The sequence below is a fragment of the Barbatula barbatula genome (assembly GCF_947034865.1).
Source record: "Barbatula barbatula genome assembly, chromosome: 20".
In the NCBI taxonomy this organism is placed as follows: domain Eukaryota; kingdom Metazoa; phylum Chordata; class Actinopteri; order Cypriniformes; family Nemacheilidae; genus Barbatula; species Barbatula barbatula.
The window spans coordinates 15,233,428-15,261,077 of NC_136783.1; the positions used below are offsets into that span (position 1 = coordinate 15,233,428).

General features: G+C 39.8%; 2 protein-coding genes across 3 annotated transcripts in view; both read right to left on the reverse strand.

The window, feature by feature from the left end:
- eif4g3a (eukaryotic translation initiation factor 4 gamma, 3a) overlaps positions 1 to 11,748 on the reverse strand; it is a 37,129-nt gene extending 25,381 nt beyond the window's left edge. The window contains exons 1-5 of the mRNA XM_079483448.1: positions 11,163 to 11,748; positions 3,843 to 3,909; positions 2,125 to 2,292; positions 661 to 753; positions 292 to 324 (exon numbers count right to left, since the gene is read on the reverse strand). Of these exons, the coding sequence (XP_079339574.1) occupies positions 292 to 324; positions 661 to 753; positions 2,125 to 2,292; positions 3,843 to 3,909; positions 11,163 to 11,326 (525 nt within the window). The 5' untranslated portion in view covers positions 11,327 to 11,748. The remainder of the gene's footprint in view (positions 1 to 291; positions 325 to 660; positions 754 to 2,124; positions 2,293 to 3,842; positions 3,910 to 11,162) is intronic.
- Positions 11,749 to 12,615: 867 nt separating this feature from the next.
- On the reverse strand, positions 12,616 to 27,622 carry ece1 (endothelin converting enzyme 1). Of its 2 annotated transcripts, XM_079483450.1 has the most exons (19): positions 27,483 to 27,622; positions 23,315 to 23,401; positions 21,770 to 21,908; positions 19,212 to 19,424; positions 18,816 to 18,940; positions 18,522 to 18,668; positions 18,267 to 18,332; positions 17,977 to 18,165; positions 17,726 to 17,868; positions 17,255 to 17,369; positions 16,462 to 16,572; positions 16,268 to 16,366; positions 15,227 to 15,304; positions 15,011 to 15,114; positions 14,783 to 14,893; positions 14,567 to 14,634; positions 14,018 to 14,208; positions 13,426 to 13,521; positions 12,616 to 13,331 (listed from the first exon to the last, which is right to left on the reverse strand). In XM_079483450.1, exons 1-19 carry the CDS (start codon positions 27,483 to 27,485, stop codon positions 13,155 to 13,157), a joined length of 2,262 nt encoding a protein of 753 aa, XP_079339576.1. In that variant the 5' UTR covers positions 27,486 to 27,622; the 3' UTR covers positions 12,616 to 13,154. The 2 variants fall into 2 exon arrangements, with proteins under 2 accessions (XP_079339576.1, XP_079339575.1); XM_079483449.1 differs by lacking the exon at positions 27,483 to 27,622 and having other exon boundaries at positions 23,315 to 23,974.
- Positions 27,623 to 27,650: the final 28 nt, after the last annotated feature.

The window sequence follows — 27,650 nt, forward strand, 5'->3', positions numbered from 1 at the left end:
AAACGGTTTATTACGTATTATTGGGCATCTAGAACTGAGGTGACCCTGTGTCTTTGTGCTGTTACTAGTTCCAACAGCTGAATCAGAGATGTGTTGCTATGATCTTTAAAAAAACATATCACACAAGTGAATAGTAAGTTATTCAAATAGTAATCTACCATGTAAATGTCAGTATAATTTCAGTATTTTTCAGTTTACAGAGCCTGTCTTTATAGAGTTAGCAGACACACCGCGTAATTCCCATGCTTCATACACAGTGTCTGATAGAGACTTTGGGTCTGTGAGATTTACCTGATGGTGAGCTGGCCGAGGTCCAGTCACAAACTGATGGGCGAGGGATCAAGTGGTGTTATGGTACGGCGAGGTCACCAGGAGCAGGAAAGAAGAATAAGAAAACAAGGATTACATGTGATCCACCTTAAACGACTTTGAATTTCCATTACAAAGGAAAAGGAGTAGAAAAAGTAGTGTAGCAGGGTTGTTTAACACATGTCAGCGGAGTGAATGGTCTTCTTGACTGATCTTTAAAAGTGGTTAAATAATGTATTTATTTTTATTTACATTAGCAATATATAAAGGGCATAGAACTTGAGACAATGACAGTAACACTGCCAGAACACTTCGTTTTTTGTTATTGGACATAGAAGTTGAAGGACTTACCGGCCGATTCTGTGACTGCACATTCATTGGCTGCGTCTGTGTCGAGTACATCAGGGGAGCGGAGCCTGCATTCTGAGCTGGGTTGTATGGAGGCTAAGAAAGAGAGATGTAGAAAAAGGAAATAGAAAAACATTGAATGTGGAAACTAGTGACAATATCAAGACAGAACTGCCCTTTAAATTGCCACAGTTACTACTGAGAACTGCAATAATTGGGCATAAATTAACTGACAAATGTATAACTGGAGTGTATATATATGTGTGTGTAGGAGAATTCTGTTAGCATTAAAGCACCTGTGTCAGCTTTACACTATTTATACAAAGGTGACAATGTTCCTCCAGTCTGGTGGTAACCATGGTGAGGAGAGCGATGCAAATATCACTCACAGCACAAAATGTTCACACTCTACGCAAGTCCTAGTCCAGGCTCTTGTCCTGTCCAAACTGGATTATTGCAATGCGCTTCTGGCTGGACTTCCTGCTTGCACAATCAAACCTCTCCAGATGATCCAGAATGCGTCAGCAAGAGTGGTCTTCAATGAACCGAAGAGAGCGCATGTAACTCCGCTCTTCATCAGGTTACACTGGCTCCCTGTTGCCACCCGCATAAAGTTCAAAGCTATGCTCCTGGCCTACAAGACCAACAACGGATCTGCACCATCGTATCTCCACTCGCTAATGCAGATCTATGTTCCTGCCAGATCACTGCGGTCTAAAAAGGAACAACGACTAGTGGTACCATCCCAAAAAGGAAAAAACTCACTCTCCCGTACCTTCTCTGGATCTGTTCCACATTGGTGGAATGATCTACCAGCTGCTACAAGATCAGCAGACTCGGTTGCCATCTTTAAAAAACGCCTTAAAACGCATCTCTTACTAAAACCTTACTAACCTCACTATTCTTAGCTTTGTATACTGTGCTAGGCTTTAATGGACTAGTTTGATGCACTTATGTATTTTGTGGCCTATGTTGTTATAATTGCTTCCAAAGTTTCCTCATCTGTAAGTCGCTTTGGATAAAAGCGTCTGCTAAATGACTAAATGTTAATGTAGTCTATATTGTAAATTTAGAGATAAACATCATAAATTTAATAGAGAAAACATCTAAATGTTCTGGGTGTAAACTGATATGTGGTCTCGCATACAGGTTGGTGTTTTGCAGCTCAAAGAGGTCACAGCTCATCCAGACCAGACAAGACCAGAGTGTCCCAACTAAAACTGTGATTGTGCTTTATTAGGCAAATAACAAACGGAAACAACTAAAAAGTCTTTGTTCACATTTTAATAGCAGGAAATTACTGTGGTTGGGCATCTAAATAAAAAAGTGGCTTTAAGTTTTTGAACCAAGTAAGTAAAAAAATGAATGGATAACAATAATTGTGACCACAAAAAACAGCAGGGAGGTGATCAGACTGACGATGACACAAAGAGGGTGGCGGCAGCCATGGCACACAGAGCTACTCACCCCTCCGCCTGTATCCCAGCCCTTGAGGAAGCGGTACGGTGGGCCGGGAGGCACTGATACCTGAGAGAGGGCTGGGGGCGTGGCATGGTTGGAAGGAGTGCCCGCCAAATTAGGGTGGGTTTTGCTGAGGTCGTGACCCGGGTATGGTGGACCGGGGTGTCTGGATACCTGAAACATGAACAAAACATATTACACACAGTGTCATAAAACACATTATTAAGTCAACGCTAGAGGTCTTCTCGGGTCCAAAGATCTTTTTTCCCCGACCTGAAATGACCCGAAATCACTTTTTACCCGAGCCCGAGACAGACCCGATAACGTTTTTATTTTAAAGCCCCGACCCGAGACAGACCCGTTAACGTTAGACCCGAGTCCGACCCATCGTATATATTTTTTAAACCCGACTAGACCTGAATGTAAACTGACGTTTATTAATGAAATTGATATGGCAATGAACACGTTGATCCTCTTGTTTTGCTCTGGCAAATTGCGCAAACTGAGGCTAAATGGGTTGTGCCAGTTTTAGCTGAATCAAATCTAAATAAGTAGGTATGACGACATGGCAACCACTCGCGCGAACATTCTGTCTCAACAATGTGTTCCAAACCGCGTAGTACTGAAATGTGCGCGTCTTTTAATATCTACTTCTGGTCGCCTGGTGGAAGTATGTTTTTCCTTAATACGATGGTAACGACATCGAGTGCAAACCCCTGCAGCGTTGGAAACTTCGGGATTTCAATTCTAAGGTGATTTCAGATCACCACGACTTTCGGAAGATTTGCGTGGCTTTCAACCGATCGGCTGAGGGTTGTGGAGGAGAGTTGGTAACTACACGCACACACACAAGCGACGCGCTGTTATTGTACAGGATAGTTCGGGTCTTCCTCGGGTCAATTAAGCAAAACAATTTTTTACTTTATATTACCCGAGACCCGAAGACACTTATAATATACCCGACCCGTGTCCGAAGCTCCCGTGAATCTTTTAGACCCCAACCCGCTCGGGTCTCAGGCCGGACCTCGGGTTTTCGGATCTAAGTGGACCCGTGAAGACCTCTAGTCAATGCCCTAAACCTTTTCAACACCACCCTGCTAATGGATGAGAAGAATTGGTTTGCAAATTCCTGTTTCTTTAGATGGTATTTTATTCTGTTTTTCGGCACCTCGGCACCTCATCGAGATGGAAATAGTTCAACTTTTCAGAGAGATTTCATTTGCCTAGAGAAATGTGAATCGCCCCCAACACCTCCCTACATTCATTTTGACCTTCATCGAACACTTAAAAGCTTATTCTTTTTAGCGAGCATGTAATCTGATTTAGACCTTTTTGCCAACTTTCTAGGTAAAATAACAGTTGGCAATTCATCAAGCACCGAAAGCAGAATGATCCCAGAATCTGCTTAGGATGGCCTTATTATACAATCATACAGATTGTTAAAATTGTCAGAAGAAAAACAATTGATCACGAAGAAATTAAACCTGATATACAATATTTGGCAACCCTACTGATTGTATTACATTTTCTTGTTTCTCATTTCTGATGTGTCATGAAGTGGAGACACGCCCTGTATTGATCCAAAAACAGATCAGCATTACTGTACTATAAACACAACAGTGATTTAGCATTTTTGCTTTCGGTTACTTGTCACTGGAAACCGGTCACATACAGGTTTAATTGGTCATATATAATGCATGTATAATAGCAGGGTGGTAACTCACGCTGTAGATTGCAGTTACCCCAGAGGAAAACATGCGTTCCTCCAGAGATAACGCTGCTCGAGGGATCCTGAAGAGGTTTGTGTTAAAGAAAATCTTTCGATAATAATAAGTGGTGACTGAAACAGGGCTGAAAGCAGTTCGAAGAGGTCACCTTTGAAGCACATAAGACCACAAAAACATTACGCTTACGCAATACCAAATTCCGTCACAACAATTAATATTACCTCCATGCAATGACTCCTATTTGGGGCAAAGGTTTAAAAAAATCTAAGCAAACAATGTTTCTCCCTCTGTTCTCTAAAATGTGTTATTTTGATTATTTTTGTTATTTTGAGTACACCCCACACCTCTGCCAATTATAAATTCTGACATGGAAATTCAGACATGTGCCAAAAGGCTCTGTGCATTATGGAATACAAGTTACAACTAAGGCGCAAAAAACAATTTCGAATACGAGATACTAGAACTGGACACAAAAACAATAGTTTGATTTAAAGTTTATGTTCTTTGCAGTCCTGATTCATTCAGATCTGTAATGGTTCTCACATGTGCAAAATAATAAGAATAGGTCATTCAATAATGTACATACAATGTTTGCTTTCTGTGGAACACAAAGAGAAATGAATGAAGAATGTTAATGCAACCCTATCTATTCTATACAGCATTTCATAGTGACTTTAATTCCCAAACTTTTGAAAGTAAAAAAATAACCCACTTGTTCATAATACTGTTAACTGAAAGTCTCTGCATTTTGGTTGAACAACTTCTTTAAGACTCCCGAGAACTGTGGCTTTATGGGAAAATGACAAATATGATCAGGATTCTACTTACAGCATATATGCAGAACATTTACGCAACGTTCACTCATCACTCGGTCAGCCAATGTCCCCTAAAGCAACTCCTCAGACAGGGTCAGACGGTTCAAAACTAATGATCTGCTGTCACACCTGCTCCACCAGTGAATTGTGACATGAACAGACACACAGGTTAAACACAGACAACTACGAAGAGATGGACTCACGGAAGTGACAGAAAGAGAAAACAAAACATGCAACAAGCAGCTCCGACAGGCTCGGTAACCGAGAGACGGGCTGATCACATGATTTCAGGGAAAACTGAGATCTGGCTTTCCTCCTTCATAAGCTTCATGTGCTCACTGACACTTTTTAGTCTCTTGAGTGAAATCCAGCACCCATCACTATCTTTCTGGCCCTCTGCCAACTTAGTTTTAGAACAATAAAGAGCTGGGAAAAAGCATCCAGAAAGAGGTTTTCCTTTGGTCACAACACCCTTCAATAACCTCCAACAAACCCAGAAAACAAATGTCCACGTGGGAAATTATTCAAACCTGCTGTCTGCCTACTTAGACTTGAGCTGGGTCATCCATTGAACGTCCTTCCACAAGCATATTACGAAATAAATCCTGGATATATACAATAAAAAAAACCCAGTTTTTCTTCTTTAACATATTTCAACAGACACAGTCATTTTATTATCTCCAAGACAAACAATGCTACATAAAGATTATACTTTTACACGGGCCTAGGCCGGTGTCATGGGGCACACCAGAAGAATGCAGCCTGTGCCAGGCCCTCTACACAATCTGATCAAGTAAAAACAGACAGCTGACACTCGCGAGGCTCTGGCGGGACACAAGACGCAACTTACTGGAATTACAGGCTGATCTGATTCGCAGTTTGGCACTAAATTGCATAACCAAATATCTTTGCATGGGCAGGGCAGTGTCGTAATGGCACAACAGCCAAGAGTTTGTCCTACAGGTGTGCGGTTTACAACGCATGTACATCATTTGAGAAGAATTTACAAATTTTCCAGACACACAAAAGAAATAAGTCAGCTAGGTGTTTCCACATATACAGGTGAACTTGAGGTCAGCAGTGCCTGGCCTCGGATGAATGTATTTAGTAAAACTCCATTTGTTTAATAGCTGAGGTAACCACCAATTTAATTAAATGCTTAATGCATAGAATATGTAGGGTGAGTTATGTCTTGGTTTTATGTGACCCACTGCAATTGAGCAACATTCACTCTCAATTTAAAGTCAATCACGTACTAGAGACAGGATTTTTCTTTTAAAAATATCCTATTAGTGCCAAGGTCTCTGGGGAGAGATGCTTCTTGGGCCTGTACATATAGTCTTTGATTTAATTATAATAAATACAACAAGCACAACGAATGGGAATGAATGTGCGGCCTTGAACAATCATACTAGCTTACTGTAAATCCATTTATGCACCATATGGGGGGTAAATGGGAGGAGGAGTTAGATAAAGTCAAAGTAGATTGTATACGTGGCAGAGGCACCTCAGCTTAGGGAGAGCACTAACTCAGTGATTTATCCCTTGCTATGTGAACCTCCACAAAGGTCAGACAAGGCTGTTAAGGCACAGTATGCTTTTCAGGACTGCGTTTAATTATGAAAATCTTATTTTATGCGAGGTGACTTTGTAAGGAAAGAGCTGGATGTGTATATAAGATATACAGTATACAAATCATAAAATGCAGCCAATCTACACTGTAGATACTGCAGCAGTACAGTACAACTGACAGAACGTTGACTATTAAAAGAGTAACAGCATCTTAAGTCAACATAAAATGTACTTTTTAAATACACATTTCATGTATTATTGTAAACTATATTGGAAAACAGCCTTGTTCTGTATCAGGTTTTCAGCTTTTATAGTCACCATGAAATCATATATGTCAATTCTTTTACTTATGAAATACTGTAGTATTTAATATAAATGATCTATCAGGACAGGCCACTCTTTTAAATATGTCCTCATATTCTTTAATAAGGTCTGAAACTTCCTTTACAAGCAAAATCTTTTCTGTATGATGCTTGTCCCTCGTCTGATGGCGGGACTATATTGACTGTCCAATGGCCAATGTTCCAACTTCCAACAATCCAACCAATGCCTAAAGGATGAAAACTAACCCCACATTTTGGTTCCTCTTCATATATTTTGAAAATATTTGTATGTGAATATTAATATTTATCTATAATTACATTTATATACAGTGTACTACTTTTCGTTACACTGTACTTGTATATGTGTAATGACAATAAAGTTGAATCTAATCTAATCTAATATAAACAGTAATTTTTGTATTTTATATTTTCTTAAATATATACATGCATATGTATGTCTTTATAAATACAAAATGAATATGTACAGTGTATAGATATATATTGTGTAAACACAAACTGTTATTCTGGATGAGATTAATCCTTGAACAACCTCACAGACTAGCTTTCTTTCATAAACAAAGGTTACATAGTTCTTAATAACTTCCGTTGAGATATATGTGACAAGATAACTAGCTGATAGACAACAGATATTAGTATGACAGACTTCCAATTCTCTCTGCACATCAAAACTGGGATAAGAGACAGTATTGGTACAACACAATTGAACACTGCGCGTTTGAGAAACCGAGTAAGTTCCATCTCATTGTTTAGTATTTACCAAGTAAGTACAGGAGTGTTTGTAAAAAAAACAGGTAGATGAAACAATGTGATCAAATGTGCTGGAACCGAGAGACTCTCTTTGACCTAGGCGATTGTTGGCAGGCGGTGGAAAGCCTTGCATTCTGAATGCTAAGCAGCACTGCTATTGTCTGAGGGGTTCAGCGGCAGTCACATATGTTACCAGTCGCTCTGGCAACCACTCCCTCCAATACCCCAACATCCCCCTCCTTTACACACACACACACACACACACACACAAGCGCTCAGTAAAGCATCATCACCAAAGGCACATGCCCTGAGTAGGAATCCCAGCCACTAAAAAGATTTTCACCACCAGTGAATGTGCAATATAAAGCAATACAGTGTCTCTTGAGTAAGGGAAGGGAATATCATTGCTATTTATGCAATCGCGAACGTCCTACAACTAAGACATTGATATGCATCAAATGATGTAATCTCCATTGTACAACCACACATGGTACTTAGTAAGTGTAACCATGTGTGATCACAGACAACAGTCCTGCGGCCACATGCTTTTGATTGACGTTGACCACTACAGAATTTGCTGGGATAAAATAAGATTTCCAATTATAATGCAATAACAATTAACCTATCTAATGCAAAACAAAGGTCTACAATAGGTGGAGAACTCAATGATGGAAGTCTCATGGCTGAGGTCATGATGGACGTTGCATGGCATGCCAACATAATAAATTAAAAATGAGTGGTTTGAAAACCCACTTCTAAAGCAATCAGACTTATTTAAAAACAACAGTACCCATCCACCCAAACCATCAAATATTAAAGATATACAGACAGTGGTATCTATAAATCTGATACCACTCATGATTTTTCAATATTTTTATGTTAGAATAACAAATTAACCAAGTTGGATCGGAAAAATGTACCATGATTTTTACTTGGTTATGTCCCACTTGCTTTAATGAATCACGTTGGGATGGACTCCAGCATAACCTGATGATCCATGTTATCCCAGCAGGATTTGAGAATGTTCCAAAGAGCATCTAGTGTGCTTCAATGGAGGCATGGAAATCTAGCAGGACGTTTTGTAAACACAATGTAAACACCTGAACTCTTGATGCATTTACTCTTACACGATACACTAACGGAGATGTTGTAACATTTCGCTTCTTTCCCACAATATAATGCGTTCTGTAGAGCAGTTCCATAGAGGGCTACTGTAGAAATAACATGGCGAATGCCAAGTAAGGGGACTCCCGGTGTATGTAGATAGAAATAGCTCATTCTAAGGCAATAAAAACATAACATTATACATCACTGGAGACAAAGTTATGTTTATTTAATCGCATTTCTGTTAATAGATCCTCATACAGCACCTTTAAAACACCAACCTTCTGCTTTTCTTTTTCTGTTACTTCACAGTGTGTCACGTCTCTGAACAAGCTTATACTTTTGTACTTTTCTGAGCAACTGCGGACAATTTTAGAGATGATTTTCAGTTTCTCCACCGTAAACTGCTTGTGCTTTAATATTGATCAGTTGTAATCACATTGAATAAATGACCTGTTTCCAAATAAACAGATGTGACAAACGCTGTGCAAAATCGGCGTGTAGGATGCAACTGAGATGAACAAGCATCCATTCTGACCATTTACCACACGTATGCAAATAATAGGGCGAGACAGGTCTGATATCCCTGCTGTTTTACATACAAAGGCAATTTGATGTCAATTGTTTTCTGAATGAAAACCACCAATTCATAAAAGAGGATACACTGAAGAAGTTGTGCTTCAACAGCGATTTCTATCAAATTTGCAACAAAATAAACTTCAACTAATTATTTTTATGCTTTCAAGCTAAAACACTCTTATGCAGCTTTATATGTATGAAAATGACGAAATCTTAAGGTAAGAATGATTAACCCAAAAAACACTATAGCTCTATCTAAACACGTTTGAGAATCCCGACATAGCAACATTACCCAATGCCATATTATCTGTTTGTGCAAAAAAGACACACTTCACCTTTTAATCTACCTCACGGGAATAATGGCTCAGACCTGCAGAACAAGAGAAATTCCTAAACAGCTCAAGAGAGTGACCCAGATTTGCCGTCCACCTATTGCTCAATGACTTGGCCGAGTCTGAAAAGTCTTTACTGGACTCATTACTCAACATCACATCAAATCAGGCAGGAATTCCTTGCATATATTTAGCCTGATCCAACTTAGTGTGAAATGTTCATGTGAGTCATGTGATTTCCTTTCAAAACTAGACTGAAATGACGTCAACTCGTATCTGCTGACGTTGTGTAATTGTGTTTAAAATGTTTGGTGGTGACGCCTGATCAGCAAAAAAACATAATTTTTCTAACCAACAATGCCCACAAAATGTATTTGTACAGCTAAGCCATTCGGTACAATGCATGGGTTGTATTGCATTACTTTAAATAACAAGATTGGCATATGCAAAAACTAATTGAAGCTTTACCTTTAACTTTTAAGCAACTGGTCCCTTTATAGCAGATGCATGAAATAATTCCCCCTGATGTTCATACGAATGCCCCTAAGAATAAACACTGCTCTGGTGCAGCTAATCACATTTTCTCTGCTTATGTCTCACAACCAGAATGTGTTGATATGCCTTTTGTTATAATAATGAGCATAAAGGTCAGCGGTTTAATTAGTTTAAGGCTAACAAACGTCTTTATGAAAAATGCTTCAAAAGCACAAAGTCATTCTAATTTGACACATAATGTAACCCAATTGTCAACATAACTGACTTAAAGGGATAGTTCACACAAAGTCAAATTCTGTCATTTATTTACCCTTATGGCATGTACAACCTGAATACGAGTCATATTTCTGTGTAACACAAAATAAGATATTTTGAGAAATGTCTTAGGGGTCCAATGTTGCTGGGTACCAACATTCTTCAAAATATCTTCTTTTGTGGTCTCCAAAAAGAAAAAGTCATAAAGGTTTGAAATAACACAAGGGTGAGTACACCATGACAGAATCCTCATGTTGTGGTGAACTTTAAGGTTTCCTGGACAGGGTTTAAGCCTAGTCCCAGACTAATTTAAATGTTAGAATTTTCTTCATACAAAACAACTCGAAATAACATATCTAAAAATACATCAGTGTGCTTGTTTTGTCTCAAGATATACCAGTAATGTTTTTTCTGTAAATTATCTTTATTAAAAATGACTGTAACACCCCAATTTAAGGCCTAGTCCTGGTTCAAAATCATCCCTTTCCTGGAAACTGCCCCTAAATGTTTTCTGTGTCACCGAGGATTAAAACAATCTGGTTTGTTAACACAAAACATGATGCTAGTACTGCAATGCCGAAATGAAAGTGAATTTCTGAACAGTCTGCTGTGAAAAGAACCTAAACATGACGATCATATGAATTAAATTGCGTTTGGTCATAAACTAAGATAGCGATACTACATGTACAAACCCATCGAACACAGCAGGTATGAAGAGTCTCAATGCAACCGTGATGCACATAAAGCTGGGATTGTCAAGTTCAATAAACAAAGCAAATGAGGACACCAGTGCGTAACACCACCAGCAGACAGCAAAACACTCACGCGGATGATCCAACCGCATCCCTCGGTGCGAACCCCCACGATCACCCTGGCAACGCTTATCACGCTAAAATACTAAACGCTATCGATACCATCGATTACTAAATATCATCACCTGCGCAGTCGTCGCAGCATCACATTTAAATCAAATGTAAACAAATAAGCATTGACAACAGGTCTATTGATTATAAAAGAATTCCCCACTGATCACTTGTGTGGGACAGAGGGGGCTTTGTTGTTACTGAAGGATACAGGGCAGGCGGCACGGCTGGCTGCGGAGGAGCGTTCTGGGCTCCCGGTGGTAACGACACGGAGGTCAGCGCTGCTCTGAGTTGCGTTGGCGGTGCCGGTCCGGTTACGGGTCCACTAACAGCGACAGCGGCTGGTTTCGGGACGACTTTCGGCGGCAAACTCATAGCAAACAATTCAACAAAAACAAACAATACGCAGCTAAAAAATGGTCTCACGGTCCAACAAAATCTGGCCGTTTCTTCTCTCTACGGAGGCCGGAACGTATAAATGTATCCTTATGCCATGGATTCAAATCAAATCTGTCTGTTAGTACAAAAATGTCATTTTATCATTAGAGTCTGGGGTTGTATAGGTGTTCTGTGCATGGGGACGGTAGGGGAGGTTTGAATTCCCCTCCAGCCTCCCTGAATATCCCCGGTTAAATTCCTCTTCTCGTCCCGCTCAGATGACCCGCTCCGGTGGTGTTCCCTCCGTTTTGCTCGAGGACATCACATCAACGAGTCGCATGGTAAAGAATTCTCATAAAGATGGGAGACTTCGCTCAACATGGCGTTGTTGCGGCTGCTTCCAGCAGTCCGGCTGGACGGACGGCTCGGTAAACGTCGGACGAATTCGGCAGCGCTCGGGCTCACCTTACGACAGCGGCCGTGACGTCATGAAGGCAGTCGCCACATGCCAGCGCTGTGTTGCGCACAACGTTTAGAGCACATTTAAAGCCATCGATCATCCGTGAAAGACACGACCGATGAACAATGGACAGTTATACACGATGATTGCATCCGAACGTGTCATTTCACTTTAAAAGGACCCGCCTAGCTGTTGTTTGCAAGCTGTGAATAACATTATTTAGCTTTTAGGACGCTTTTCTGTAATCGTAACCCTTCTTTAAACATATCTGTTTGAAGAAGTTAGTGAATGTGTAAAATGGCGTTAAAATGCAGTTTTAGAAGTTTAATAGTGAGGAAATTTGAATAATTTCTGTCGTCATTAATAAGTGTATAAATGGCGACATCTGTCGGTAATGATCGGGGGCGACGCACAGAGCAAACGTACACTCTCGTGTATTTTACAGCTTAAAACCACAAAATTGCCGTTGTTTCGGTTTTCTTTTGATTAATTATCCCAATCATAAATAGAAAATGTATTAGGCACTTCAAGACAGTTTATGTGGTATACTGAAACGTTTGTAAAAATTGGATACCAGCAGAGCAAAAATTGTAATCTAATCTGACGATAGATGATTCATCTAGTTTCAGTTTGTTAATTCAGCTTCTTTTAATTCAAAATATTCCTGATGTGTATTGAATATTCCCCCAATAAGCCTCTAAGAAAACAAAACAGCAATTTGACTTTTTCCGCTACAAAAAGATTGGACAATATTTACGTATTCTGTTAAAACAGGCATTTTGTTGTATAATGGTCCAGCAATAAAAAATTCAACAGAACAGTTACATAATACACAGTAGTAATGTATTGATGTAACATTATTAAATGACATATGTGTTAGATAGTGTCTGATCATTCATAACAGTCCTAAACACCTGTAAACTTATTCTGGATAAAGGACACCATCTATCAAAATGTGAACAATGATAAAAAACACGTTGCAGAAGAGCTGGCAAACGTTAAGAAAGAAAAAAAGAACTGTAGTACAGTGAGAAAATAAATATAATTTCATTTAAAAAAATAAAAGCATTTGCTTATATAAAAACATATATTCAACGGAAACATACTCGCAGGGACAAATCTTTCTCCCCTTACATATTACCACTATTTCCAGTGTTTTGAAAGTTTGTATAAGAATCAAACTCAGTTCCAAAGGCTTCCACAAAGCCCAAATCTACACCACAGATAAATAGCTGCTGGAAAATATGTAGTCCACCACAACTTGGGCAGTCTAGATAAGGCAACCTGAGACGGACGTTTGGCATATTTTGAGTGATAACCGCAGTGCAGAAGTGATCACTGCAGGCTCAGTCTCACTGTATATTGTCACCACAGCTCACACTTTCGTTTGGAGTTCATGGGTGAATCCTCCCTGCAGCCAAAGTGCTCAGAGAACTCATGGGAGTTGGAGACAGTGCCAATGACCCGAAAACGAGGTGGGCTGTGTGGGTCTGTAATAACGCCCTCGTGAGAGCTTTCGGGTGTCCGGACTGAGCACCACACCTTCAAAGAAACCAAAAGCAAACCGACTTTATGACACCATAACAAACGAAAACATTTTTATATCATATAATGTCAAACGTTTTGAGGCACGAACCTGAGCAAATCCCACAAAAAACAGCTGATGGTTGGTCAGCCCAAGAGCAGGCAGAGTGGCCTCCTCACCATTCTTCTTGATCCAGTTCACATAAGCCTGCAAAGCAAGTGTGCTAACATTAGACCTCTCATAATTCTATCACACTCCGCACAGAGAACATACAAAGTGTTAAAAGGAGCCCTCGTGTCAACCGTTATTTTCCTCCCCATTCGAGAGGCTAAAGCGGGGTCTTCTCCAACCATATGCTTTGTGCATCTGCTCGGTAACCTATGACTTTTCAGCCAATGGAAAGAATGTGCGAGAGTGACTGGAGGTAGAGCTGCTTGTTCCGAGCCACCTGTTGCACTATAAGGCTTTTCTGCGAGATGGGATCACGACGGCCCCAAAGCTATCAAAGCCACCAACGACAGAAATATTAAGATTGTAATGCCTTTCATATCAGATTCTCGTACGTCATTGCGCGTTGTTATGGAACGTCACCGTTGGCTTCCCGTCCCTCGCTCATAAAAACAAACCTGATGATTGAATAAGAATAATTTGCATTCTTGATGATCATGCAAAGTCTTGTTCCACATCAGGATATTTTACAAACCTTATAAGCTGCTCTTAGGCCTCCGTTGTCTGCAATGTTTTCTCCCAAAGTGTGTTTTCCATTGAGAGGTTCTTTATTTATACTGTAGTTACTGTACTGCTCCACCATGCACTGTGTCTGGTGCTTGAAAGCGTCGACTGAAGAATTTTGCCACCATGAACGTAAATTTCCATCCTTGTCGTACTCTCTTCCTGTTGGTCATACAGACATACACTGTTTTACAATATTGTACACCGTAAAATCATTACAGAATGAATGTGCCAATTACATAATGAAGTGCAAGATGTGTAATTTGATATAATATTAAATTATGGATTCACAGTCACCATAGCAACACCTAAGATATACTGTATATTGATACTGTATGTAGGTTGAAAACAACACTTCATATTTTCTTAATCAGTGACACACTCCACAATATTGGAATTGTAAAAATTCTATTTATCATTTTTATTCTGAGAATCGTCACATCTTTCTTTTTGGAGAATTAGCACATCTGACACGTTCTCGGTGCTTTGCAGTTTGTTATCCACTGATTTTTTTTTTTACCTTGATCGTCGAAGGCGTGGGTAAGTTCATGCCCAATAACCACACCTATTCCACCGAAGTTCATGGCTCTAGAAAACATCCCAGACACACAGATGAAGAAAGTCATGATATAACACGTTCTGACATACAAGACCTGGCAACTGTGCGTTTCTTAAAATCTAAACAAGAGGTTAAATAAGCAAAGCAGGTAAGGTTTTAGAAGCGGGAGACTCTTACTTTGGCCAAGCATGATTATAAAAGGGAGCCTGGAGTATGCCAGCTGGAAGTACCATCTCATTTTTGGTGGGGTTGTAGTAGGCATTAACTGTGGGTGGGGTCATACTCCATCTGTGCATAGGGAGAAAAACACACATAAAACCTGATGACCTCACAAGCACTGGTGGAGATAAGAACTGCCATTGGGAGCTTGTGTGAAATGTGTGCATGAGTCGGACTGAAACTCACTGATCTCTGTTGGGAGCCTTTCTGAGCTGGTCTGCCGTCACCCGGGCAGAGAAGTTGTAATAATTCATGACGTTTTGAAAATAGAGGTCTGAAACCACATCAAACTGTGAGAGTTTGGGAGAAGGAATGCCAAGGTGTTATTTAAGGTGCTCTATTAACCAACAATATATTCATACATATACAAAATGTATATACATTAACAAAATATATACGTACGTCATTAAACACCTTATCCAGCTCTTTGGGGTTCATGATGAACTTCGGATATCCAATCATGTTGTATATTGCATCTGCCTAGATGGGAAAAAGGAAATGAAAATGTGTCTGGCATTATAAAAGCTCAGGGCACATTAACACCAGATGGCACTAGCGAGCATCAACAAGCCATAAGAACCATTTCAAACTATTCCTTTCACATGATGTTAGTTTTAAGTAATACAAGGTTTTCATTTTTTAAAACATTTTATTGCCCTGTGGTTGCTGGTGTTTATTTTTTTTGCTGCTGGGGTATATAAGTCAGGACAGCCCAATTCAAGTTATCTCTGATATTCATTTTTCTTATCTTCTTGAAGGTATAGTTCATTCAAAGACGAAGATTCTCTCATTTATTCACCATCATGTTATTTAAAACTTGAATATCGCTGCTGTCCTTCCAAAACCTTCGATGTCCAAATTCGCTGTTTACCAGGAAATGGATAAAAACCCTTATCTTTTCAGAGATTAAATACAGTTTTGTCAAAGTTGACGAGCACTTTTTAATAGTTTTTGTTAAGAGTTTCACAAAACATGGTAGGAAACATAAAGAGTGACTAACAATAATGACCACAAACTATGGAGATTTCAGAAGGACAGCAGCTATGTGAATCTTTTTTCTACAGGACACAAAAGAAGAGATTTTGGGAAATGTCTTAGTGGTTTTGTGTTCATACACTCAATAGAGTCAATAGGGGCTGATATTGTTTGGTTACCAACATTCTTTAAAATATCTTCTTTTGTGTTCCGCAGAAAGTCAGGTTTGAAATGACATGAGCATGAGTAACTTATGAAAAGTATCTGTATATGTAGGGTAAGAAGTAACCATATACTGAGATCAATACCAGAACTAAATCCAATAAACAAATCTGAAACAAAAGCAGAAACAAACTAGTGCTAAATCTGATACATCCAAGGTGTTGATTTCAGCAGGAACTTCCCCGTGGGAAACAGCGAGGAAAAACAACACATGTATTCGTTCCGCTCAAAGCCGATTGTTCTCACCTTTTCTTTGGCGGCTTTTTTAGTCTCCGCATCCATCCAGCCAACGGTCTTTAGACTTTCTTCAAAAGCCCATTTGATCTCCGAGACCATATCTTCAACCTGATGGACACATCAGGGAAGAACATAGTTTATAAGCCTCAGGGTAAAAGACATGCCGGTGTCTGACATATCGTAACACCTAACAGGATACTCACGAAAAATTTGCTGTCCTCAGAAAAGGTAGCTCTTACAAAAAGCGCCCCAAGGGCAAAGCCCAGAGCGCTGTCCGTGTCACTGACGCAAAGTTTCCAGCGTGGCGCGCAGCTCTGGAAAACATGAAGGTGATGCATTAACAGCTAGGAGTCTTCTTAATGTGACACCTCACAAACAAGTTACATCAGGACATAGGTCTCTGCGGTTACACAACAAAGTAATTGTTGTATGAGTGAAGTACTCCAAATAAACTGTTCCAACTACACTGGCCATACCAATGGGGGTGACAGCAAGCTAGAACCTACGGTAAGTTTGTGTAAAGTACACTTAGTCAATGAAAGGAGACATTTCATTGTTCATTTGAAAGTTCCTGAAGTGTGACGCCCAGAGAGCGGTAGAAACCGGACATGTCTTCTTGTCCATTTAACTTCATATCTGTTGTTTAGAATCAAAACCGAAGTCGCAACTTCCGCCTCATGGTGACTTTAAAGGTAACCAAAGTCTCCCTCTTTTCATAACACATCACGCACACAGCTGAGCCTCAGTCTTATGTTTGTTATTTCAGCTTGACCCCAGCGGAAAGTGAGGCCAGGGCAACAGGATCTCCCCCGATAAGAGTCTTCCCCCACAAAACACAGACTCAAAATATCAACAGATACCAATTACTCTACAAGAGATCACTGAGAGAGAGAGAGAGAGAGAGAGCGAGAGATTTGATGGATCATTCATGACTGGTTCCTCAGAGGCAGACATGTTGTGGGCTGACAGCTGGCAACTTTGATCACCGTTCCTCACCTTCTTTGTGCCGTACATGACTTCAAGGAAACGCTGCTCTGCATCTTGGAACCTCTGGTCCAGGACGGACACCATTTTCCGCACCACTTTCATGATCATGTAGTTGTTCAAAACACTAGGGGAGACATAATAGTTTTATTCAATTGAGGTCTGAAAGACAGCCACGACGTTATATAATAAAGCTATTTTAAAGGGATACTCCACCCAAAAATTCCTGCATACATTTTTGTACAAAAAGAAAGATATTTGGAAAAATATTAGCAACTGACATTGGGCATCATTTTTGGGGCATCATTGACTATCATAGTAGGAAAAATTTAAATGGTAGTGGTCAAAGGTGCCCTTGATCTGGTTGGAGTATCCCTTTAATAGTGTCATTTTTGCACATTAGTTCTACCAAAAAGAAATGCTAAAATAAATATTGTTAATTTTAAGCATTGATTTAGTCTAATATTGTGTTTGTTGTGTTACCTCTTGTTAGTGTTGCTGATGAGCTCTGAGACTTTCTGGAGGTATTCTTTAGCATATACAACCACGGGTTCAGAATCATTTAGGACAACAGGAACAAACACCGCAGAGAGGAAGGGCATCCAGTCTACTGCAGGAGCCAATGTCTACAGCACAGACAAACACGTGACTAACATCCCAGCTCACATGCAACATACAAATCTGAAATATGAAAGACTGCTTTACTGTATTATAAACGACTGAAGGTTGCTCACAGATAATTCTTTGGCCTGGATCTTGTGATAAATCTTCAGCTCTTCACGTCTCGCTTCTTGAGGGACAGTGATGTTTGCCAGGGCCGTTTCAAAGTCTAAGATTTCCTCCATCATCTTCTGAGTGGTCTCCTTTGAGCCACCCAGAAGGATCCCCAGATCCACCAAGAAGTTTAGGTATGCGCTTAAATACTGAAGGCAACAATAAAATGTAAACGTAAGCTGTAGCCAACAGCAGAGCATCTTTGGCTGAGACCCAGTTTTCCAAGTTAATAATTAACGTTAGAGCTTACTTTTTCATTGGCTGTCTTATTGAGATAGTATTCTCTAGATGGAAGTCCCAGCCCGGACTGATCCACCTTTGGAAAAAATAAAAAGAGTGTTCACTTAATCAACCATTACATGCATCGTGATATAAAGCCTGTTATTAAATATTTTCTGACAGCAAAACACGACATTGACAGAAAGTGTCACCCCACACGTTTAAGAACGCATGTTATGATAATAAATAAATTACATCCTTCGCATTTCCCGATAAGTGATCCCACCTGGATGATGTTGCTGTTGGAATGTTTTGAGTCTGTGCTGACAAAAACACTGAAAAATGGGGAAGTGCGGTAGATGGCTGACACAGTCCGTAACACTTCTTGGAAGTTATCCTTCTCCCATGGGCCGGTCAAGCCCCAACCCCCTGTCTGGAAAACAGTATTCCTCCATCAAGACTTACATCCCACAAAGAAAGCAGGTTTTCATCGTTGCTGATATACAGTATTTACAGCAGATCTGTTGAGTTTCATACGGTTAAATAAGATAACCATGGTCAAAAGTGCATCCGAGGTCACCTGATTGATGAGATCCTGGAGTGGTTTTGCCCCGAGTTCTTCAATTTTGGTCTCCTTCATACAGGCTTCATAATACCACTGGGCCTTTTGCTCTGCATTGCTCAGGCTCTTCATGCTGGTGTTCTCTGAATTTAACATATGACAAAAAAATTGTAGAACTGTAATTACCTTGTGGTAATATTAAAACAGCATTCAACACCATTTATACTTGCTATGTGATGGTTAAACAGAATCCTCAAATCCAAGTTTTTTGATGAAAGATTAAGTAGACAAACTTGTTTTCTTGGATGAACCATTATTAGAACCAGGAATGTGTATTAGGACAGTAAACAGGGTAAGTTGTGATTTAGAGCAAACACTGAACAATAAAATCTCATCAGACTTTTTGTTTCTTACCCAGTAGGTTCTTCATCACCGCCATGTTGTGCTCCCACAGGTTGCTGAAAGGACCCCAGCGGGACTTTCCCTCCGGCAGCGGGTTCTTCTTCATCCATCCCCCACAAGCAAAGCTGTAGAAATCCTGGCAGGGGTCCACTGACCGATCGAGAGCACTCGTGACTGCGCTTGCCACACTGACACACGGTTCGGACATGCACGTTCCCGGATGAGCTGTTTCAAAACATCATTTATACATACACATCAATAGACACAGTTTTGGCTCCTGTGTCAAAAAAGATAATACAGTTTTACAATGCCTCTTTCGCCCTGCATATCTTACACAGGGGAGATCATAAATTAAGCACAATATTGGCTCAACGCATGGAACAAAAACAAACCTCCCCTCTGTGAAAGTAACTTATCTTTACAGCTTTCAAAGGTAAAGTCAACATGGGTTTGATTACGGCTTTGGATTGTGGTGAGCGATACTTTCTACCTCATACGCATGTCATAAATACGCGTTGAACATTTCTTTGAGGGAGATCCCAGGGCATGTTCCAGATGGCTTCTACTCACTACTCACAAAAGGCAAAGCCAAAATCAGATTTCTGAGAAAGGGGCCATTTTATTTCAAAATCCTGACTAAATTAAGGGTGAAATGAAGAAGCCACAGAAATCAAGGAGAATAAGTAAATGAAGCCCTAGAAGATAATAGCAGCTATCATGATGGTATTTTCATAGTACTTCAATATTACAGTAGATAAAAACCACAGTACTACCATGATACATGACTGCGTGACTTGTTTTGTTATAAAGGTTAAGAAAAGTTTTCATTTGCACACATCCATTATTCATATGCACACTTTTGTGTAACCATAAATCCAATGAGGTTAGAAGAGTTAGATTTCAACTGGAGTGAAAGATGTTTGAAAAATTGTATTACGGTACCTTGCTCAAGAAAATTTTATACTCCGCCTACAGACTTCATGGTAATACTTTTGGTACATTTTAAATCAGTGGCTTCGTTTTTAAGCATTTAAGAAATTTTCCAAAATGATTAGACATGCATGACTCCACTGTCACTGTCACTGAGGTTATGCAAGTATAAGATTCTCTCATGATTCTGCCTTCCTAGCAGCTGTATCTCCTGTTCTGGCCGACGGGATCATGACAGAGTGTGTTTGTGTTGGTAGCACATGGCCATTGATTGTGTCTTGTGCTCTCCTGTCTTGCGTCTTAGCCCTGCCCCCTTGTTTCCGTATTCATTATTCCATTTTCAGTTCATGCCCTTCACCTGTTGCCCTTATTATGCCTCTTTTGTTCCTCTCCTATTTAATGCCCTTGTGTTTGCTGTCCTGTGCTGGATCGTTTGTCTTCATCCCCGTCTTGTCCTGTTGACCCTGTCAAGTTTTATTTCGTCAAGTATATTTTTCTTGTTTTCCCCTCGAGGGATTTTGAGTTTTGTTCTGTCTTTATCAAATAATTTTTTTTTGTTTGAGAGCTGGGTTCTGTTTCATGACAGAACGATCCAGCACAGGATGAACCCTGCAGACAGCACCTCATCAAACAGCCGGGCGAAAGTTGGCTGACCACCAGCATTCGTGACAGTTGACTTCCACAATGGTCAGGTCTGGCAAGGGTCCATTTCCTCCCCAGGGTGATCAGCCCCTTGAGGAGAATGCTCCTCCAAAGCCGGTCTCGCCAGCATATCACCTGTGCCGGCCATCGAGTCTGCGGCCATTGCCCGGGTCCCCTACCACAGGCTACATGCTTTCCCAGAACTACATCACTTTCCTGAAGCCCTGTTCCCTCGTGGCCTTTGCCCCCTGTCCTGCCTGGATTTTTGTACCCCCATCGTGGGCTTTTGTTCTGGTTAAATAAAGTCTGAGTTTTTGTATCCGCTGCCTGCCCTAGGGTTCTCCATCCCTGAAGGCCGTGACAAGATTCGATATTGTAAGGAAAGGCGCGGTTTTTATTTGGCTTGTTTACGCACAGAAAAAGAGCAAGTGAAAATAAAGCCATAATAGACTTCATTGTTAGCTCTTCTAAGAAAAACATTTGGTGCAGAAGATGCTCCTAATCTGTAGAGATAAAACCAAGACCCCGGAGGCCTGAGGAAGACTGAGGAAACAGGCACTAAACAGTCTGGTCACTGTATGGTTTCATACAGTCATTTGTCGTGGTTGCTCAACAGTGGATGGTTGAATAGCAGGAAGTGGCGTTCAGTTTACAATAAGACAGAAATTTCATTTTGAGCTTTGAAAACTAAATTAGTTTTTATATACGGTCTAGAACGACATTAGTCTGAGCTTGGTTTAAGGACTATGAACCCTGATAAAAAAAGCATTTCACTGAGCAAACACTTATTTGGTTTTTCAGACTGTTATACATTTAAAACAATCTCATACAAAGTATGAGGAATATTGCCTACAGTGCCCAGACATTACTTTTTCCAATAGCTTGAGGTTGTACTGTATTGTATAAACATTTTGTCATTTGCTGCTCAATTGTGGGTTCACCAATCACAAGCTTATTTTCATTTACATTATGGTAATTGTAAAGATTCATATACTTACATTCTTTATAGCGCAGTCCCAAACTTATGATGCAGAGGAACAAAGCCAGAGAGAGAGCGCAGACTATGACCACTAGCTTTCTCTCAACAGGAGTCTTCACAGCCCAGCACCGAGGACCCAGCCCACGCTGCAATCCCACCTGTGAAATATATTTTTTAATACAAATATATTATAAAAGTTGAATAACTATCCATGCAATTTTACATTGGAAAAACATGGTTTAAGGTTATCACCTCTACCATAGTTGTTAACTCCTACTGTGGCCTTTACTATTGTTTCTGACTGATAACCACTGGCATGTCAAAATTCTTTGCATGCTTGTTAACCATTAACCCATAGGAGAGATATTAATACACAATGGTGTTTGTGTGTGTTAACTTGCTTTCTAGGAATGCACGCTTTACAAGACATTACCATTCAGGACTGCCCAGAAAGAAAAGAAATATTTAGAATGAGATCTCTGATCGCAATGGGATTAAACAGAGACCAACTGGAGACTTCTTAAAGCTATGAAAGATTAACCTGTGATCTCCAATAAACATTTTCCTTTGGGTGATTTTGTAGTTTAAAGATTCTGCACAGTTCGGATCAATTGAGGCTTGTGATTCTCATTTGCTAATTGATCGGTTCTGTTTTGCTAAACTAGAGAGCTATTCCTAGACTTTTGTTAAGCAAGTCAGATTAGGTCCCGTTGAGTTCTTGGAGTTCAAAAGTCAAATTTAGTGGCTAGCTGCCCAGCCTTGCAATTACATTTACCCAGCATGCTTAGTTCTGTTGTGGGTCTTCAATGAATCCTATAATGCCAAACTCAAATATGTTGAGTTGCAGGTAGCTTGAGGGTCAAAAAGAGTTTTTAAAAAGACACACAGTACATTTAATTCCATGGATCTAGGAACAAGTATTTTAGGAATGGTTATAGGATGAAGAAGCTATGAAATCAGAAGATAAATTATAATCTATTGATATTGTACAGTGAGAACCAGTTAACCTGAGAGTTTAGACCAGCTGCTGTCAAAAATGACCTGTTTTCGCTGGCCGTTAGAAATAAAAATTGAAATTCTTCATAATAATTCACACATGTATCATGTCAGAAATACAACCTAATTGTAAAGTTACAATGAAATTGTTTTGTTTTTTATCACTTGTGAACATCTGCCTATTCGTTTTTATGTACATTTGGTATAATCGAGATAAACGTACACTTAAAATAAAGGTGCTTAAAAGGTTCTAAACAGCTATGCCATTGAAGAACCATTTTTTGTTCCACTAAGAACCATTTAGTCAAAGGTTCTTTAAAGAACCATCTCTTTCTTACCTTTTTATAATCTGACGAACCCTTTTTCACCATAAAGAACCTTTTGTGAAACACTTTACCTGACACACAGCTTATGTTAGATAGGAAAAGAAACACGACGTTCGAACAAAGCCACATGAAGAATTTGCGACCAAAACAATCACAGACTCACTGGTTCCTATTTCACGTCTGTGATTTAGTCTTAAATGACATAAACACGTCACATCACATTTCTGAAAATGACCTCTCACCTGCATGCTAGAGGTGTGGTAGATGCCATCAGAGCCGGTGTCCAACAGCTCCTCTTCATCCAGAGTGGTTCGCTTGTAGGTAGACATCTGAAAGGTCAAATGAAGAACAGATTCCCTCAATGCTTCCATTAACAAGCAAAACCACCTTCGCTGGGAATCTTTGTGAGCTTTTCAGCAGTTTTGGGGAATACTGTAAATGTGTGTCCTTTTCAGATCCATTAGGACAACATTGTGAAGATTCCAAGGACTAGAGGAAGCACTCAGCTCAGTCTGTAAGGGCGCTGTGTGCTCTGTGTGAATAAAGTTCTTCCCCCACCCCTGCTCTTTTACGTCCTCCCAGGCCAGATTTCAAACTCCCCTAATGTAAGCTACACCTAAGAAATAAGCTTGTAAGCATGGTCAGCTCTGTCTTCACAACAAACATATGTTCGGAGACGTCTTCGCTGCCGTCTCGGCTTTCGCGAGGCTACACTTCCCAGTTTGAATTCCTGAAGAAAGGATTCCTGGGAGTTTTCCTGTCGCGACAAAAGCATAAGTAAAAGGCAGGAACTTGTGAAAAACAGGAAATAGAGAGGACTCGTTCGACACACATGGGTGAGTGTGAGGGTGTGTGAGTATACTGATATAAGAGAGAGAGAGAACGTGTGCATTCCACAGTGTGGTTTCATTTAGAGCTGGGAGGGACCTGTTAGAGGTGAGTTCCCGCCCTCTCTTTCCCACTAATATGATTGTACCGAACAAGGGGCAGGGTTTCCATATAAGGCCACGCCCTCTACATGTTCCTCAGTTGCATATAAAACAATTACAATCTCACAATGTGATAGTCAGGTATTGCCATCCCCCTCAGAAGCCCAATTCGACAATTCCTAATTCGACATCAAAGAAATGTGATCTAATAACTTTTAAACCAATCCACACACATTCATACCCAGAGCTGCACTAAACTGTCTGGCCGGATTCACTTCTCACGACCTCAGAGGGGTAAAGCCCTATCATTCAGTGACCCAACAGGGAGGGACTGTAGCAGATGAGTGAAGTATGGACAGAAACGTTGAAATTCATTCAGCTCCACAGGAAGCACATGTCTCTTTGGCACGCAGAGTCATGTTTAAAGTGGTAATATGGCGCAAATACGTATTTTTATGTGTATTTGGCGTATTATAAGTTGCCCTTGCATGTATTAGACAGGTGAGTAAATAATGACATTTTTGGGTGAAGTATCCCTTTAGGTCTAAGCCTATTTTGTGGTGTTTTAAAGCGGCCAGAACTCAGACAGTTTCTGTATATCTCATGTTAATCTTGAGTACCTACAGAATAGTATTGCACCCTTCAAATGTCCGCAGCGCAGAGTCTTTAGTTTGATCACATTTATAAAACCATATATCAGTTTCAAACGATCTCCAAATCCAGCATTATATCCACTGTTTATATAACATCAACCCAAATGCAGCGAACAAACAACACAGCTGAACTTCGCGAACATATTGCTCTCTCTCTCTCCTGTACACAAGTGAAAGTGACTTGTGCGCATGCGCCTTCTCCAGCTCTCCATGGTTGATGCATGGGCGTGCTGCGTGCTTTTCGGGGGGAATTGTCCAATAAGGGACTAAAAAAAGTTGTTACATAACATTGTTTCATGTTCGAAAAAAACTTTCTGAAACCTGTACGAACGCTGGAGTATATCGAGCACAGAAATCCTACGTAATACGTCCAACTCGATATTTGACAGGTTGACCATGTTAAGCATGAGAAGACAGCACGATTATTGTACAGAAGTCAGAATGCATGACACACCGTTGCACCACCCCTTTAAAACTATGCACCGGACAGAAGACATTTTTCTCTTGGATATACTTACTTGGAATATTTAAAATAAATTAGGATTTTAACCTTGACCAATCTTGATCAAATACCAAAGAAGGAAAATCAAATAATATATTATACACTTTCCTTCACATTGCTTTCCAGTGGCATGACTCATTAAATGTTTTGGCTGAAACCTGCCTTTGAGACCCACCTGTATCCTGTCTGAACTTTGGCGACTGGGGGGTTTTAACCATCTGCCGATCACAAATTGTAATGGCTCGCAGTGGGATGCTATCGACTGTGAGGAAGGATTTACAAAGCCTTTTTCCAAAGCGTACCCTATTAACATTTGGGTAAAGCTGAACTGGGATTGATACTGTATTTCCCATGCTCATGATGAGTGTAGTCTGGAAACAAGGAAGTTGAACCCAGCACAGTGTTGCAGAAAGAATCCAAAACACTTTCTTGGGCTGAATCTCAAATGTGTCTTTCAGCAAGCCGTAAACCACAGTGATAAGTCAGAGATGTGCCACTGGTCCTGTGAACCATTCAATTGTTTTAAGCACGAAAGCATTTCCCTGGTATGACTGAAGTCTTTGTTTGTCTGTGAGTGTGTTTTCGCACTATTATGTGGGTATGACTGAGTGTGTGTGTGAGAGAAAGTACACTGCGTTCCGTTATTGACACAAAATACTTTGGGCATGTTGACATGTGCGGCATACTCCATTCTACACCTCCACCAAATGCCACCGAAGCCACCATTTAGACAACTTTTGTGTAAATATTTGTATGCAACTTGTATGACCTCATTTATAGAGTCTACAAAGGCTATTTGACTAGGTGGAATATTTTGTACTTACAAAAATCATTTGTTAGAGCTTTGAATCTTTTAAAATGAACATAGCTTGTAGTTCCCGTTTTAAAAATGCTAACCACAGCAACTAAAATGTGCACTGATGAGGGATGCTAAATAAATGCATTTCTTTAGTGAACAGCCGTGAAATAAATAAGAATGTCTACTCACGTTCGCGTAGCTGATGGGGAGTAATGCAAGAGTCGCCCATTTTAAGAGGTAGCACAACACCCACATTTAAAATGTCATTCAATCATATGTGAACAGAGTTCTGAGATTTCATATCACATCAGATTCAGACACAAAGATTTAGATTCAGGAAAACTGTAGAAGACCAACAGCAACATGCAGGGCTGTGCTCTGGAACATATGATAACAGTAAGTCTTGTGACAATGAGAAAGGTCACAGCTTCTGACGTCAGAGATCCCTGCACTGCAGCCTATCTCTCTACAATTACATTGGAAATAAAGACTTTATACTCAGTTAATTGTGTAGGGTTCATTAGCAGCCATTCTGCATTGACTTTATGTGGATATAGAGCACTTTGCAAGACGTACACAACTCCAGAAGCACTTCCTGTTTCATTTTAAACAAACACACATTAAACAAACGTTAGAGCAAAATACAAACAGCAGAACATTTAGAACCGAATCAAAACGTCAAACAAATATCCAAATTATATGCATTTTAAAAAATCTTTATAAAATACAAAATTATTCTTGTGAACCAGTATTTTTTATATCTTCTTAAATGGTATATACATGAATTTCTTTCAATTATGCTATTGCTTAAACAGCATTTTATTATAGCCTGTAAAAGACGTATTCTTTAAGCCTGAAAGAACACAATTAAATTTACGCTTAAATCTACATTAAATGTTTCATGGCTCATTTCTGTTACTAAATACATTTCGGCAAACATAAGCAGTTGCTCATACGCATATTAAGCATAAGCAATATGTATCAACTAGGGGTGTGACAGTAAGCTTTGACAGCATATGCTTTGTTGGCCAAAAACACAAAATAAACCAAATTTAAAATAAATAAAAAATTTGCATTGTTATCATGGCTACAATAATCGAGAAGAGAAAATCTGATACGACAGTCCGTCTATCAACATGATTATTGCACCGATTCAACATTTTACTAGATTAAGCATAACCGAAGAAGTCACAAACAGGGCTGTTTACTGTTAGTCAGCATGTATAGCTGGGATTCTTTCCCTTGGGGAAACAATTTCAATGAATTCTAGATAATAAGTAACCTACGTTCTAACCGATACACCTATTCGAACAAATGGGACCATTAGCCATGTTCACATAGGGACAAAGACTACATGCAGTTCATACATCTACTGTTCATATGTTATGTATAATATTCATATTGCTTTACTCCCAGCTGCTTCTAGGCAAGTTCAACGGTGAAAAACACATCAACTAGTGGGTTATTTTTACAAACATAGAAAAAAGTGGGTTATTTTCACAAACAAATAAAAGTTACATTTCTTACCATAATGTTTTTCTTGTGTAGTCTGTTTTCTAATTACATTGCTTAATATTTAATGAATATAACGTCAGCATTCCCTTGTTGACCCAGATGAACAGAAGGCTATCTGTTTAACTGCGAGTGCCAGATGCAGCTTGGGTTATAATAGTAACTTATGTCAACCAATCACAT